This window comes from Lacerta agilis, chromosome Z (genome assembly GCF_009819535.1).
Source record: "Lacerta agilis isolate rLacAgi1 chromosome Z, rLacAgi1.pri, whole genome shotgun sequence".
NCBI classification, from domain to species: Eukaryota; Metazoa; Chordata; class Lepidosauria; order Squamata; family Lacertidae; genus Lacerta; species Lacerta agilis.
This window is the reverse complement of record NC_046331.1, coordinates 11,391,348-11,406,006: the sequence shown is the minus strand read 5'-3', so window position 1 is coordinate 11,406,006 and position 14,659 is coordinate 11,391,348. Positions and strand designations below refer to the sequence as shown.

The window sequence follows — 14,659 nt, the reverse complement described above, 5'->3', positions numbered from 1 at the left end:
AAGGCAGCACTGTTTAGGGAAGTTTTTAAATATTTGATGTTTTGTTGTGTTTTTAATATTCTGTTGGGAGCCGCCCAGAGTGGCTGGGGAAATGCAGCCAGATGGGCAGAGTATAAATAAAATAATAATAATAAAAATGCTTGCATTTTATTCCCACCTGAGAGCTGAAAAGAGGCTGGGGCTAGATAGGACACCAAAAACATGCAGCCTTGCCTCTTGTTCTTTGTTCTTTATTTATTAACCCATCCTCCATCCAGGGAACCTTTGGTTGTACAGTTGTACAGACAATCCTCATTTTGCGCTGGGGCTATATGTATGTGTCAGCAGAGCGCACATCAAACCATTCTTACCCCATTCCACCCCTTTTCATGACATCTTAATGGTGCTTTGGGGCTACTTCCAGGTTTGGTGCCATGATGTGCAACCATACATCATTCAGATGCGCCTAAGCCAGGAATTGGCTGTAGTTCCTCAACAACTCCCATCATCCTCCCATTCAGTGTTGGCCATGATGACTGGAGCTGATGGCAAGCAAAGCCCAACAACCTCTGGAGGACCAAAGGCTCCCCAACCCTGGTATATAGAAAATTCTTTCTAGTAGCACCTTAGAGACCAACTGAGTTTGTTCCTGGTATGAGCTTTCGTGTGCATGCACACGAAAGCTCATACCAGGAACAAACTCAGTTGGTCTCTAAGGTGCTACTAGAAAGAATTTTCGATTTTGTTTTGACTATGGCAGACCAACACGGCTACCCACCTGTAACTGGTATATAGAGATAGCAAGAGGTATCACACATAAAATAAGCAAACCACACAATAAAATTATAAAACAGCAAAACTTTGCATCAGAGTAAATAGAGACAGCTAAGTTACAGTATCAACGGCAGCAGAGTAAAACATTTTTAGATGCTCAAGTGGTTCTTCCACTCCTCAATTGATTCCCATAAGTACCCTGCAAGGTGGGTTAGGCTCAGAGGCAGTGGCTGGCCCAGGGTCACCTAGTGAGCTTCATGCTTCAGCGTGGGATTTGAACCCTGGTCTCCCAGGTCTTAACACTAAACCAGGCATCCCCAAACTTGGCCCTCCAGCTGTTTTGGGACTACAATTCCCATCACCCCTGACCACTGGTCCTGTTAGCTAGGGATGATGGGAGTTGTAGTCCCAAAACAGCTGGAGGTCCGAGTTTGGGGATGCCTGCTTTAACCACTACATCACACACTAGCTCTCATTGTGATGGTAGCAGTGCCAGTCAGAGTGACAAAGGGAGAGCATTCCATCAGTGAACCTCTGTGGTATCACCACTTTATTCATTTATAAAATTTCTTACCTGCCTTTCATCCTATGGTCCTAGAGTGGCTTGCAATTTTAATACATAGGTATAAAAGCAGATCGAAAGAGTTAATAGTGATTTTAAAGAAGTTTGAAACATTCCAACTGGAACAGAACAGTATAAATACAACCCAAGATTATGGGTTCCTTAAGACAAAGGAATCTTAGTTGCCAAAGACCAGAGCAAAGAGGTTCATCTTCAGCAAATGGCGAAAGCTCTGTGACAAAGGTTATAATAATTTTATTACTTAATAAATTTATATCCTCCCCGTCCTGCCCAAGAAGCTCAAGGCAGCAAACAGATTTAAAGAGGAAAACAAAACAAAACAAAACACATTCTGAAACAGATCAAAGCATTCTAAAGACAATTACACCTAAAACATTCTAGAAGCAAATAGAATTAAAAACATACTTTCATCCAGTGATCTGGAAGATACCAGGAACAGTATTCTTCAGCCACCAAACACCTGTGTAGACAGGAATGTTTCAAATCACTCCTGAAAGTTAATAATGATGGAGACAGATGCCCCTCTCTAAGGGAGGACATTCCACAAAGGGGAAACCACCACTGAAAAGGTCAAGTGTCGATGTCAACCGGGCATGTCCAAGATGATGGACACCTCTGTATGGGGAGGGAGTTCCACCACAAGCGAGCATCCACAGAGAAAGCTCTCACCCATGTCGTCATTCCACATGCTTTTGAGGAGCCCCCTCTAAAGATTAACCCTGCTGTAAGCCCAGTGGCGTCGCTAGCCTCTGCGCTGCTGGGGGCGGCGGCAGCGCAGAGGCACCCCCTGGGGGAGGGGCACGACGCGCGCGCCGTGACGTCATCATGACGTCACGACGCACGTGTATACAGAAAGGGGGGATTTCCCCCTTTCCGAGGCTTTTTTTCGGCGGGGGGGGTGGTGACCAGCGAGGAGGGGGTGACGGGTGACCCCCACCTCGCTGGTCGCCCCCCCCGCCGAAAAAAAGCGGCGGAAAGCGGAAAAAGAAGCAGAGCGGCGCTTAAACGCGCCTGCTCTGCTTCCTTTCCAGGCTTTCCCCGCCCCCCCCGCGGTTTTTTTCGGCGGGGGGGTGGTGACCAGCGAGGAGGGAGTGACGGGTGACCCCCACCTCGCTGGTCGGCCCCCCCCCCGCCGAAAAAAGCGGCGGAAAGCGGAAAAAGAAGCAGAGCGGCGCTTAAACGCGCCTGCTCTGCTTCCTTTCCAGGCTTTCCCCCCCCCCGCGGTTTTTTTGGGGGGGGGGGGGTGGTGGTGACCAGCGAGGAGGGGGTGACAAGGGTGACCCCCACCTCGCTGGTCGCCCCCCCCCCGCCGAAAAAAAGCGGCGGAAAGCGGAAAAAGAAGCAGAGCGGCGCTTAAACGCGCCTGCTCTGCTTCCTTTCCAGGCTTTCCCCGCCCCCCCCCCGCGGTTTTTTTCGGCGGGGGGGGTGGTGACCAGCGAGGAGGGGGTGACGGGTGACCCCCACCTCGCTGGTCGCCCCCCACCGCCGAAAAAAGCGGCGGAAAGCGGAAAAAGAAGCAGAGCGGCGCTTAAACGCGCCTGCTCTGCTTCCTTTCCAGGCTTTCCCCGCCCGCCCTCCCGCGGTTTTTTTCGGCGCGGGGGGGGGGGGTGACCAGCGAGGAGGGGGTGACGGGTGACCCCCACCTCGCTGGTCGCCCCCCACCGCCGAAAAAAAGCGGCGGAAGCACCCCATCCATGTGCTGCTGCTCCGGGGGTGACGGAGGGAGCGGCGGCGCGTGGGAGTGGCGGGAGGGGCTGCCGCTTGACACCCCCACCCGCCGCTGCTCACCCTGTCACTGGGGGCGTCCCGCCCCCACCGCCCCTCCCCAGCGACGCCCCTGTGTAAGCCCCCTAGGAAGTCCTTGGTATTAGGCGATGTGGCAAAGAAGCAAACTAAGTAAGACAGGAAGATAAGCATCCTTGAACTGGGTTCAAAGGGGAATGCTCAGCCAACGTAACTCTTTCAGAATCTGCATCCATTGATGCCATCTGGCTGGACCTCGAAGGGGTTCTACGTAGCCAACATTGGAATCTGACCAGGATCAGTGATGTAACAAAGGCAGCAACCAGCCTCTGATATTTTGGTCTCCCCTTTTTCAGTTTTGATGGCAGGCATCCTCCGGACTTCATCTTTGATCATCTGTTGGGGCATCTTAGTTGCTGGCCTGATCATGTGAGGAAGGAGGCCAATGTGCATGTGGGCCCTTTCTTAACCAGGACACTTTAGAACACTGTATGTGTGTGTTTATGTGCATAAGGACCCCTCTGCAATGCTTCTCCCTCTGTATCTCGCAGGCCATGAGCTCCAGGATTCCTGCTGTGCACTTGACAAGGGCGTTGACTTGAACTGGGAGGCAGAGAAAGAGCTTGAGGCTGCAGCCTGCAGTGGGGAAGACTTCATCCCACCCAAGATCATGGTGAGCAATACCCAAAAAGCAGTACGGGCAGCTGCCAAGGGCAGAAGTGGGGAGCACTCATCAGTACAAGGGCCACATCCCATCACAGGAAAACCTCTGGGGTCCACATGCTAGCAGACCAAGAGGCAAAAGTGAGCAGAGCAACGGAGGGGGGGAAATCATTTTTGTACAGTAGGTTGATTGCTAGACACACTCAGACATGCTCACCCCTCTCTGTCCTGCAGGCAGGCAGGCAGGATGATCTCAACTAGGCAAAAGCCTTATTCAAGGATACAGCGAAGAAGGGCCAATGAGGTGTATGAGCTGGGGAGACAATTGGTTGTGGAGTTGTCCTGTAGAATAAAGAATTATCCCCTATTTCAGTATAAAATGTTGCATCCTGTATTGATACAGTTTGTCCTGAATTTCAGGTCTCTCTCTCTCTGCCAGGTTAGGAATCCTCCAAATGCATGTGTTTGAAAGGGTGTGTGAAAGGTCATGTATTTAAGCTCTGGGTAGCCAAGCACAGACAGATTTACAAATTCATATGCATATGTATGTGTGCGCACGTGCATGCAACAAATTCCAAAGAGGCCATCCTATTAGGCTGCAATAGATGGGGGGGGGACCCGCCCCCCAATTACCTTGCCCCACTCTGTCCTGTATTTTGCCAGAACAAAGGTGGCAGCACTAGTTGTATCCAGCCAAATTGTACTCAGAGTAGGCCCACTGGAGTCGCTAGAATAATAATAATAATATTTATTATTTGTACCCCGCCCATCTGGCTGGATTTCCCCAGCCACTCTGGGCGGCTTCCAACAGAAACCAAATACAACAATATCAAACATTAAAAACTTCCCTAAAAAGGGCTGCCTTCAGGTTTTTTCTGAATGTCAGGTAGTTGTTTATTTCCCTGACCTGTGATGGGAGGGCGTTCCACAGGGCGGGCGCCACTACCGAGAAGGCCCTCTGCCTGGTTCCCTGTAGTTTTGCTTCTCGCAGTGAGGGAACAGACAGAAGGCCCTCGGCGCTGGATCTCAGTGTCCGGGCTGAATGATGGGGGTGGAGACGCTCCTTCAGGTATACAGGACCGAGGCCGTTTAGGGCTTTAAAGGTCAGCACCAACACTTTGAATTGTGCTCGGAAACGTACTGGGAGCCAATGCAGATCTCTCAGGACCGGTGTTATGTGGTCTCGGCGGCCACTCCCAGTCACCAGTAGAATTAAGTTATCCATGCCCATCAGTTTCAGTGGCTCTGCACTGAGTGGGACTGACATTCCATATAACCCAGGGTGTGGCTATGGAAAGAGTGTGGCCTACGGAGAATCCCCAGGGTCAGCCCTCCTGTGTAGGATCATGTGATCTCTAGCCAAACTACTGGGTAGGAAAGCAGCAAGTGTATTTCTAGCACAGCCCAAACAAAACAAAACAAAACAGTTCAGCCCTCCATATTTGGGATGTGGCCCTCGTCCACTTGCCCCCGCCACTCCCCACCTCCCTGCTGTGCCCATTTTAATTGCCTCTCCTCCTTTCTTTCTCCTTCAATTTTTCCAGCTCATTTCCTCCAAGGTGCCCAAAGCTGAGTATGTTCCGACGATCATCCGCCGGGATGACCAGTCCATTATCCCCATCCTCTATGTAAGTCATAGCACAGGACCTCAATGGTCCATTCCAACTTAGTAATTTTCTGAAGTTGCATCACTTCTCCACGTACCAGAAAGCGTATATTGAGGAATTCCCTCCCAAGGGAGGTTAGTCTGGTCAGAAAGGTCTTTGGAAACTAAGCAGCAGGCAATGCTGATCACTGGGCTGCTGTCAGGGCAAACCATGACAAACTGCTGGTTCCAAATGTGTTCTGATGTATTTTAACCATAGTTTTTAGTTAGTTTGGTTGTATATTGCTTTGCATTTTATAATGTTGCATTTAAATGTAAGCTGCATTGAATTCCAGCTTGGGAGAAAGGCGGGATATAAATCCATCAAATAATAATAACAACAACAACGATATATCTCTTTTAGGGAGATTCCCGGGAAAGCTAAACCGATCATCTGCACTCTATGCTGATTCTATTATTATAACATTTTATCACACTGTTCTGTGTTATTTGAATCTCCATGCTGTTGGCTGTTTCTGAGTTCTATTTTGGGTGGAGAGTGGGATAGAAGTATCTCAAATCCATAACTAAATTGTAGGCAGAAGATTGGTGGAAGATCACATTAAACGTGGGCATTGACTGATAGTTTATGGGAGAACTTGGCCAGTACTGTATAGTGGTTGTTTTCCTTCTTCTCCTGGGTTATTCCCATGTGACAGAGGTTGGAAATGTTAGCTGTAAAGAAGACTATGTGCTGTTATCAATAAATAAATAATATTCCATCAGTGGCATGTTGCAGCATAGCACAAGCAAATAATAATAATAATAATAATAATAATAATAATAATAATAATAATAATAATTGTTATTATTATTTTATTATTTGTATCCCACTCATCTGACTAGGCACTTGGATGGCTTTAAAAGAGGATTGGATAAATTCATGGAAGAAAATGCCATCAATGGCTGTTAGCTACAAAAGCTTCTGAATACTAGTTGCTGGAAATCAGAGGAAGGGAAGAGCGCTGCTGTGCTCAGGTCCTACTTGTGGGTTTCTGGTTAGCCACTGTGAGATCAGAATGCTGTACCAGATGGGCCATTAGCCTGATCCAGCAGGCCCCTTCTTATGTTCCAACTCGTTTTAAAAGTTAGTATCTTTTTTTTCCTGCCTAGCACAATGCGCTCCGTGCCTTTCTGATGGATTTAAATGTGGTGTGTGTGTGTGTGTGTGTGTGTGTGTGTGTGTGTGTGTTTTAAATAAAAAAGTAATGCCTCTCTGTTTGTTTGCTTCCAGGATCACGAGCATGCCACCTTTGATGATATTTTGGGTATGTGAGTGTTTGGTAATTAAGCTGAATTGAACGGGACTAGGACTGGTGGGTGGGTGGGTGGCATCGTGCCTTGAGACAAATGGCTAGAACCTTTGCTTCACTGTCAGTTCTGAATGCAAGACAAAGGTTTCTTCACACGCCACTGACTGGCTCCAAAGGAAGCTCATCTCTAGAGAAAAGGGGAAGGGCTTTGCTGGCCTCCTTCTAATCTTCTTAGGCCTGGTGGACTACAATCCCCTTCAGCCTCAGTCAGCACAGAGGGTTTTAAAAGAGGAGTAGACAATCAATCAACTTCTCTGTTGTGGCCAATGACTAATACAGTGGTACCTCTGGTTACGAACGCTTCTGGTTACGAGCTCCGCTAACCTGGAAGTAGCTGCTCCTGGTTGTGAACTTTGCCCCAGGATGTGAACAGAAATCATGCGCCAGAGGCGCAGGCGCAGCAGGAAGCCCCATTAGCGAAAGCACGCCCCAGGATAAGAACGGTTTCAGCTTAAGAACGGACCTCCAGAACAAATTAAGTTCGTAACCAGAGGTACCACTGTATTTGGAAAGAAACTTTTTACATACATACAGGTGAAACTCGAAAAATTAGAATATCGTGGAAAGGTTCATTTCTTTCAGTAATTCAACTTAAAAGGTGAAACCAATAGAGCAGATAGACTCATGACATGCAAAGCGAGATATGTCAAGCCTTTATTTGTTATAATTGTGATGATTATGGCGTACAGCTGATGAGAACCCCAAATTCACAATCTCAACTTTGGGGTTTTCACCAGCTGTGCGCCATAATCATCACAGTGGTAACAAACAAAGGCTTGCCATATCTCGCTTTGCATGTCATGAGTCTATCTTATATATTAAACTCCAGTAGCTAATGAAAACAATTGCTTACATAAATGGACTTTTCCACGATATTCTAATTTTTCGAGTTTCACCTGTATATAAAGTAATGCAAAGCAAAATAGAAAACTGTAGCAGTCAAATTACTAGTAAATGCATTGTGTTATAAAATGCAGGATACAAAAAAATATGAAATTATAAGTTTCTTAAAATTAATTCCTGGCAAGTTTTACATGCAGGAGAACATTAGCCACTGTTGAAGAGGTGGATTGAAGATGTTCTGATCTGGAAGCATAAGATGCATCTGATCATCCTGGCAATTTCTGTAAGAAGAGTTTGGTAAAAAAAAATCTTAGGTATATCATGATAAAAAGAACTCTGCATAAGAACTCAAGTTATCAATTTTACCTCTACAGACTTGCAGGGGTATTTATGCTGACAATAGCAGAGGTTTTTTTCAACCTCCCCTCCAGACCTGCTGACGGAAAAACATTTAAATGCACCACCGCAAATGTTTTACTTCACACAGCACATAGTTAAACTATGGAACTCACTCCCACAGGAAGCAGTGGTGGCCACCAACCTAGATGTATTCAAAAGAGAACTGGACAGATTCATGGAGAAGAAGGCTACCAGTGGCCATTAGCCATGATGGCTTTGCTCTGTCTCCACTGCCAGTGGCAGCAGTTATTCAGAATACCTGTTGCTGGAACTCACAGGAGGGTAGAGTGCTGCTCTTGTGCTCAGGTCCTGCTTTTGGGCTTCCCAATGGGGCATCTGGTTGACCTCTGTGGGAAAAGGATGATGGACTAGGGGGGCCATTAGCTTGATCCAGTAGGACTGCCCGTAAGTTCTTATAGACCAGCCCTTTGATTCCACCATGATGGTGATATCTGCACCTTGGTCAAAGCCTTTCCCCATATGCTGTACATGTCTCATATACCTTTCTCTTCCCTCCCTCCCGCCCCTTCCTTTTCTTCTATAGAGGAAATTGAGAAGAAGCTGAACATCTACCGGAAGGGCTGCAAAATCTGGAAGATGCTGATTTTTTGTCAGGTATATAAATGCCCCTGGTCATTCCTTTCTTTCCCAAATCTTGGATTCACTTACCACTGCCTCGTTCACATCTTTTCCCCAGCCCTTCCCCCTAATGGCTTGTTCTCAAGAAGCTGGACTGAAGAAGTCCTTTCAGCCTGAGGGCCAGATTTCCTTCTGGGCAGCCTTCTGAGGGCCGCATGACAGTGGTAGGCTGGGCCAGTGGCAAATGTGGGCGGAGCAATGAATGACAATTTTGCCTTAGTACAGTAGGCTAGTTTTCTACAGAGCTTAACATACACACACTCCTTTCTGTCCTCCATTAGGGCAGGAAAAAAGGCGTGAACAAAGTTCAAGGACACATTGCGGCCAGGCAAACACACTCAGGGGAGGAGGTAGTGAGGGGTGTGGCTTGGAGAGAGTTCTGAGGGCCATAAGGGAAGGCTGGAGGGCTGCATTCATCCCCTGGGCTTGAGGTCCCCTATCCCATCATAAACTTTCTCTGCTTCACCCTCCCGATTTTTGAGAGATGCTAGATTGCACAGCGCCATCTTCCAGGACTGTTCCCTCCACCAACAGCAGCAAATAAATGTAATGAATAATAAGTGCCCCCATTAGGTGAAGCTGGCCAAACAATAAAGGAAAAGCAGTAACTGCAATAGCTCTACTGCAGCACTCACAGGCTGCTTCTCCAGACTCTGCCTCTTTTCCCCCTGCAGGGCGGTCCAGGCCACTTGTACCTTCTGAAGAATAAAGTTGCCACCTTTGCAAAAGTGGAGAAGGAGGAAGACATGATCTAGTGAGTGAAAGGATCCTGGACTTTTTGCTTGTTTTTCATTTGGGAGCCACAGCTATTTGTATCTCGCATGTATGGAAAGTTGGACTAAAGTTTCAACATCTCAGCATTCACTATAAACCATACTGAGACCAGCTGGTGTAGGACAGTATATAAATTCTAATAATAACAACAATATAGTTTCCAGTTCTTAGGACTGCAGAAAATTGCACGTCCATTTTGGCTGTCTGAAATCTCTACATGTGCACAGCAATTGTGCAGGATTTTGCGTAGAATTTGGAATCTGGAGAAGCTTCCAGATTGTTGTTGACTAGGAGAAAGCAAGCTTTCATGACCTCCAATAGAACTCTCCCCTCCTGAGCAGCAAAATAGAATCGTAGAGATGGAAGGGAATCGAAGGATCACCTAGTCCAACTTCCTGCAGCGCATTAAACAGCATAATACATTCATGTTTGTGGGATTTATGTATGGATCGCTGCATTCAGATCTCTCTGGTGCAGAATCTGGGATGCGTTGGGCCAGAATCAATCAATCTTGGCTGCCTGTCTTACATGCTTTTTGTCCTACCCTTCAAATACATTTATTTATTTAAAATCTTTCTATCCCAGTCTTCTCCATAGAACCAGTTACAGGTGGGTAGCCGTGTTGGTCTGCCATAGTCGAAACAAAATAGAAAATTCTTTCCAGTAGCACCTTAGAGACCAACTGAGTTTGTTCTTGGTATGAGCTTTCGTGTGCTACTGGAAAGAATTTTCTATTTTGTTTCTCCATAGAAGATGATCCCAGAGCGAGCTACAGATTGATTGCCCATAAAATAAAACTCATTGACAATAAAAATACATAGCCAACAATAAAACACCAAGTAACACATCAATACTAAAATCATAACATAACGACTGAACAAACCTCAAAGCAGCAAGCAGAGAGGCCAGTGAATCACTCACAGGCCCAAGTGAATAATTAAGCCTTTATTTATTGGTGCTGAAAGTAAAGAGCAGGCACCAATCAGTGCTGGGAGGGGAGCACGGGAGACAACAGTAGCTCAGTGAGCTTTGTAGAGGTTTGAACCCAGGTGGCTTAGCCAGTGGTGGAGCTTCATGCTTTGGCATGAGGAGCAGAGAGCTGGCAGGGGTGTGACTGGCGCACGTCCTGGCAGGCGATGTGCATGTCCCAGGGGTGTGGCGCACCGCCTGGCAGGGGCGTGGCGCCCAGCACGCAGGGGGAGCAGCCATGCTGGCACCCCACCGGGATCATGGTGCCAGGGGCGGTGCACTCCCCCACCCCTCTCTTCCTCTGCCAATGGATTAGCCTGACAGTCTAACCACTGCACCACACTACCTCTCCGTTATATGCCAAAGCTTGACGTTACCTGGGGGTTGGGGTAGGGGAAGGTTAGCATCAATCTGTGCTGCTTGGGGCTGCTGGGAGTTGTAGTCCAAAGTGCCTGGAGGATGCTGGCTGGCCAAAGGCTGGCGCAACTAGTGGGTAAAGACTTCAGCAGACCAGGCACATAGTGAATGATCTGCAAATGTGGACATGGGAGGGAAACAACTCAAACTGTTTGCATTCAGAGGTGAAACAGTGGGTTAAAACAGGGGTTCCCAAATTCCACTGGGGGGCAGTGGAATTACTAGGAGGCAAAGGGTTGGAAGGGGAATGCTGATGGTGTAAATGACTATCAGACTTTGAAAAGCTGGTGTCACTGCATCAAGTTCGTCAATTTTGTTGAATTAATTAAACTAGATAGTTTTAATTGGATTTTGAATATACGTGCAATTAATTGCTGCTGTTTTTTAAAAAATTATTGTGTTATTATCTTCCTGAGTGGGTTGTGCAAACCGCTATTCTGATAATGTTTTTTTTTAAAAAATAGGGTAGGGGGAGGTGGCCCAATTTTTTTTTTGGGGGGGGATCACTGGGTTAAGGCATGGGTGGGGAAACCTTTTTGAACCAGTGAGCCAGATATTGATATCCTCCCACCCCAGCAGACCAGCTTTGACCACTCAGCTGTTGATCATCTGACATCACTCTGGTGCCAGGTGGGCGGTCCTTTGCACCTGTCAATAGAGTTGACCCACTGGGGGAGGCAGGGGAAATACCACACAAAGTGGGACTGAACTCCGCACCAATCCTGCTTTGCATGAACATTATTGAAAGTGGGACCACATGTAACTGTCCCAATACCAACATAAGCACAAATCATCATGAGTACACCAAAAAAAGGAGGGCCCCCAAAACGAGCTGCCCAAACATGCTTTTGGTCATAGAATTGTAGAGTTGGAAGGGAATCCAAGGGTCATCTAGTCCAACCCCCTGCAATGCAGGAATCTCAGCTGAAGTTTTAAAACCTCCAAGGAAGGAAAGTCCACAACCTCCCAAGGAAGGTTTCAGTGTGTTTTGTGTTGGTGGTGGGTGTCTCTGAGCCCAGGCATGGTGGGGGTAAGTTCCATTCACCTGCAGTTCACGCATTAGGCAACCAGCCAGCCAGGAAAGGTCATGTGGCATTTGACAGATCCCCCCCCCCCGGTGACTGACTAATGGGTTCTTCCATCTTCTCTCTCTCTCTCTCTCTCTCTCTCTCTCTCTCTCTCTCTCTCTCCCCCCCCCCACCAGTTTCTGGAAGCGGCTGGGCCACCTGATGAGCAAGCTGAACCCAGAGCCAAACGTCATTCACATAATGGGGTGCTATGTACTTGGGAACCACAATGGAGAGAAGGTGAGGCCTGCCGCCTTGTTCCCCAGAGAGGCTCCAGGTGGGGAACCTGTTTCAACCTCTGAGGGCCACGTTTCACTGTGAGAAACCCACAGGCCAGTAGTGGACGGGACCAAAGGAAGAAGTGGGTGGGGCAGTGGATGTGATCTGTACCTCCGAACAGTCAGCCACATCTCAGCTATGCAAATCAGTTACTACATGTGCACACACATGCACACACCCTATTCCACCCTCCCTTCGAAGCAAGCAAGAAGCATGGTGATAAGTTTACAACAGTTTACATCCCAGATAAGCAAAGGTTTCCATGGAGCATGCAGGCCAGGCCTGGTGGGGAGTGGGCATGTCCAGGGAGAGTTCCAAGGGCCAGATAGATAGAGAGCTCTAGAGGTCCACTCTAGCAGTTCTGGTCCAGCTCTGTCCTCTGTGCTGTTCTTTTCTGGAGATAGCTTCTCAAAGTCTTCCTGTCTCTGATATCACAGTAGTGAAACATACTGTGTAGTGGGGAAGAGCCATAGCTCAATGGCAGAGCATCCGCTTTGCATGCTTAAGATCCCTAGGTTTAATCTCCAATGGCATCTCTTGGTAGTGCTAGGAAACGCCTTAAACCCTGGAGAGCTGCTGACAGTCAGTGTAAAGACAATACTGGGCTAGATGGGCTGATGGCCTGGCTTAGTATAAGGCAGATTCCTGTGCTTCGCCAGCCATGGGCCCTGGCAAGATGCTGTGCAATTGGCAGCTGCCCAAGGCTGCCAACTGCAAACAGCGACCATGGCCAGAAATCAGTGATTGTGAAGCTCCTTTGCCTTTCAGCTGTTCCAAAATCTGAAAAATCTGATGAACCCCTGTCGGGTTACTTTTGAATCTCCTCTTGAACTCTCTGCTCAAGGTAGGTTGCTCTGTTGCTTGGTTTGGGGGCTGATTCCAGAGTCCTCTGGGAAGGGGGGCTTACTGTTGAACCGTTCTGGGAATTGCAGCTCATCGAAGACAAGTAGGGAATCTCCCTAACAGTTCTTAGCACCTTTAACAAACTACAGTTCCCAGGATTCTTTGGGGGGTGAACCATAACTGTTTATAGTGGCATAGCAGAGCTACAAATGTTTAGTTTGCAGATGGGGCCATGAAATATGGACTCCAAGGGGTTACACCAACATAGTTTCCATAGACGTTGACCTAACCTTGCTACGTGGTGTTGACTCGGCCTTCTCTGTGTTGTGTTTCCAGGGAAGCAAATGATCGAGACTTACTTCGATTTCCGCCTTTACCGCCTCTGGAAGACCCGCCAGCACTCCAAGCTTTTGGATTACGATGACATCTTGTGAGCCAAGCGAGCAGTGGCTGAGAGTGGGTTGGTTTTATTGGAGTCCCAAGTGCCGTGCAGAGGGAAAGAGAGAGACCTTTTTGCAGGCACAGGGGAGGCCTTAGCAGCCCCGTCAGGGGTGGTAGTTTGTGCTGCAGAGCAAAACAGGAGTGTTGTCGGGACGTCGGGAGACTTGGAGCGTGCAGCCTGCTTACCTGGAGTGCAGTGTCTGATGGAGGGAGCGCTGTTGGAAAAGGACAGGATAGGAGTATCCTCATGGAACTGAGCTGATTTTTTTGATCACGAAGGGCCAAACTCAATTGCAGGTCCTTTTTAAACAGACATTCCAAGCTCAGGTTTTCTTAACTACAAAAACTCAACTGATCATCTTTTACCCCCGCCCCTTCTTCTCGTGCTACCAGAATGGGGGAAGCATCGCCTGTGTGCAATGCCTTGTGGTTTCATGTGCGGATGTTGCCTCTTCTTTCGCAGGCAAAGGAACACCATGCTCAACCCTGCGTGCTTTTGAGTTGTGAGGTCCGAAATGGTCCGAAATGGATTAAAGGAAGTTCAGACTTTAAAATCTTGTCCATTTTAATAGAATATATATACATATATATGTATGTGTGTGTGTGTGTTTACACACAGAGAGAGACACACACACTTTTTTATATGAATAGAGGGAATATTTAATTAGCTAATGCTGTAAACACACATCAGTAACTAATAGATGAGGTATTTTTGGTCTGCTTGAAAATATATTTGAAATAGGAATATATCTTCTGTAGACATTATATATATATATGTAATCACCAGCAGGATGGTTTTCTCAAATGCTTTTTTCCCTGCAGACCTGCATGTCTGCCATCACTTGGTTTCCAGGTTAGCTGTGGATGGACACTTTTTCAACTATGGGCTCTCTTAAGAGGGTCAAGGTATCCTTTCAAGCAAATTTCTGATTTGCAGCTTGGTGAAATGTTCTTTTGCCAGCCGTTTTTTTCCTTTAGATATACAACAACATGGCCAAGAAGGATCTTGGTCTATTTCCGCAAGTAGATATATTTCAAACTAGAAATGAATAGCCATCTTTCGAAAGACTCTCTCTTGCTGCACTTAACCTAGTTGTTTGGGTTTTCTCTCTCTCTCTCTCTCTCTCTCTCTCTCTCTCTCTCTCTCTGAAAGATGGCTGCTGTATAAGGATCGGGGAAATGTCTGCTAGAACAGCTTAGTTACAGAGGGAATGTCAGCTGCTTGTTTATGGTTCAGAATTTCAACATGGGGATACGGTGTCCCTTTCCCCCCCCTTCTTTTGCACAG

At 47.3% G+C, this 14,659-nt stretch overlaps 1 protein-coding gene across 6 annotated transcripts in view; it reads left to right on the top strand.

Annotated features, from left to right (window-relative positions):
- NSMF (NMDA receptor synaptonuclear signaling and neuronal migration factor) overlaps positions 1-13,925 on the top strand; it is a 48,566-nt gene extending 34,641 nt beyond the window's left edge. For all 6 annotated transcript variants that reach the window (XM_033137397.1, XM_033137394.1, XM_033137396.1 and 3 more), the window contains 8 exons: positions 3,631-3,752; positions 5,287-5,370; positions 6,622-6,655; positions 8,487-8,557; positions 9,256-9,335; positions 11,946-12,048; positions 12,856-12,931; positions 13,267-13,925. In XM_033137397.1, coding sequence (XP_032993288.1) covers positions 3,631-3,752; positions 5,287-5,370; positions 6,622-6,655; positions 8,487-8,557; positions 9,256-9,335; positions 11,946-12,048; positions 12,856-12,931; positions 13,267-13,364 — 668 coding nt within the window. In that variant the 3' untranslated portion in view covers positions 13,365-13,925. The remainder of the gene's footprint in view (positions 1-3,630; positions 3,753-5,286; positions 5,371-6,621; positions 6,656-8,486; positions 8,558-9,255; positions 9,336-11,945; positions 12,049-12,855; positions 12,932-13,266) is intronic.
- Positions 13,926-14,659: the final 734 nt, after the last annotated feature.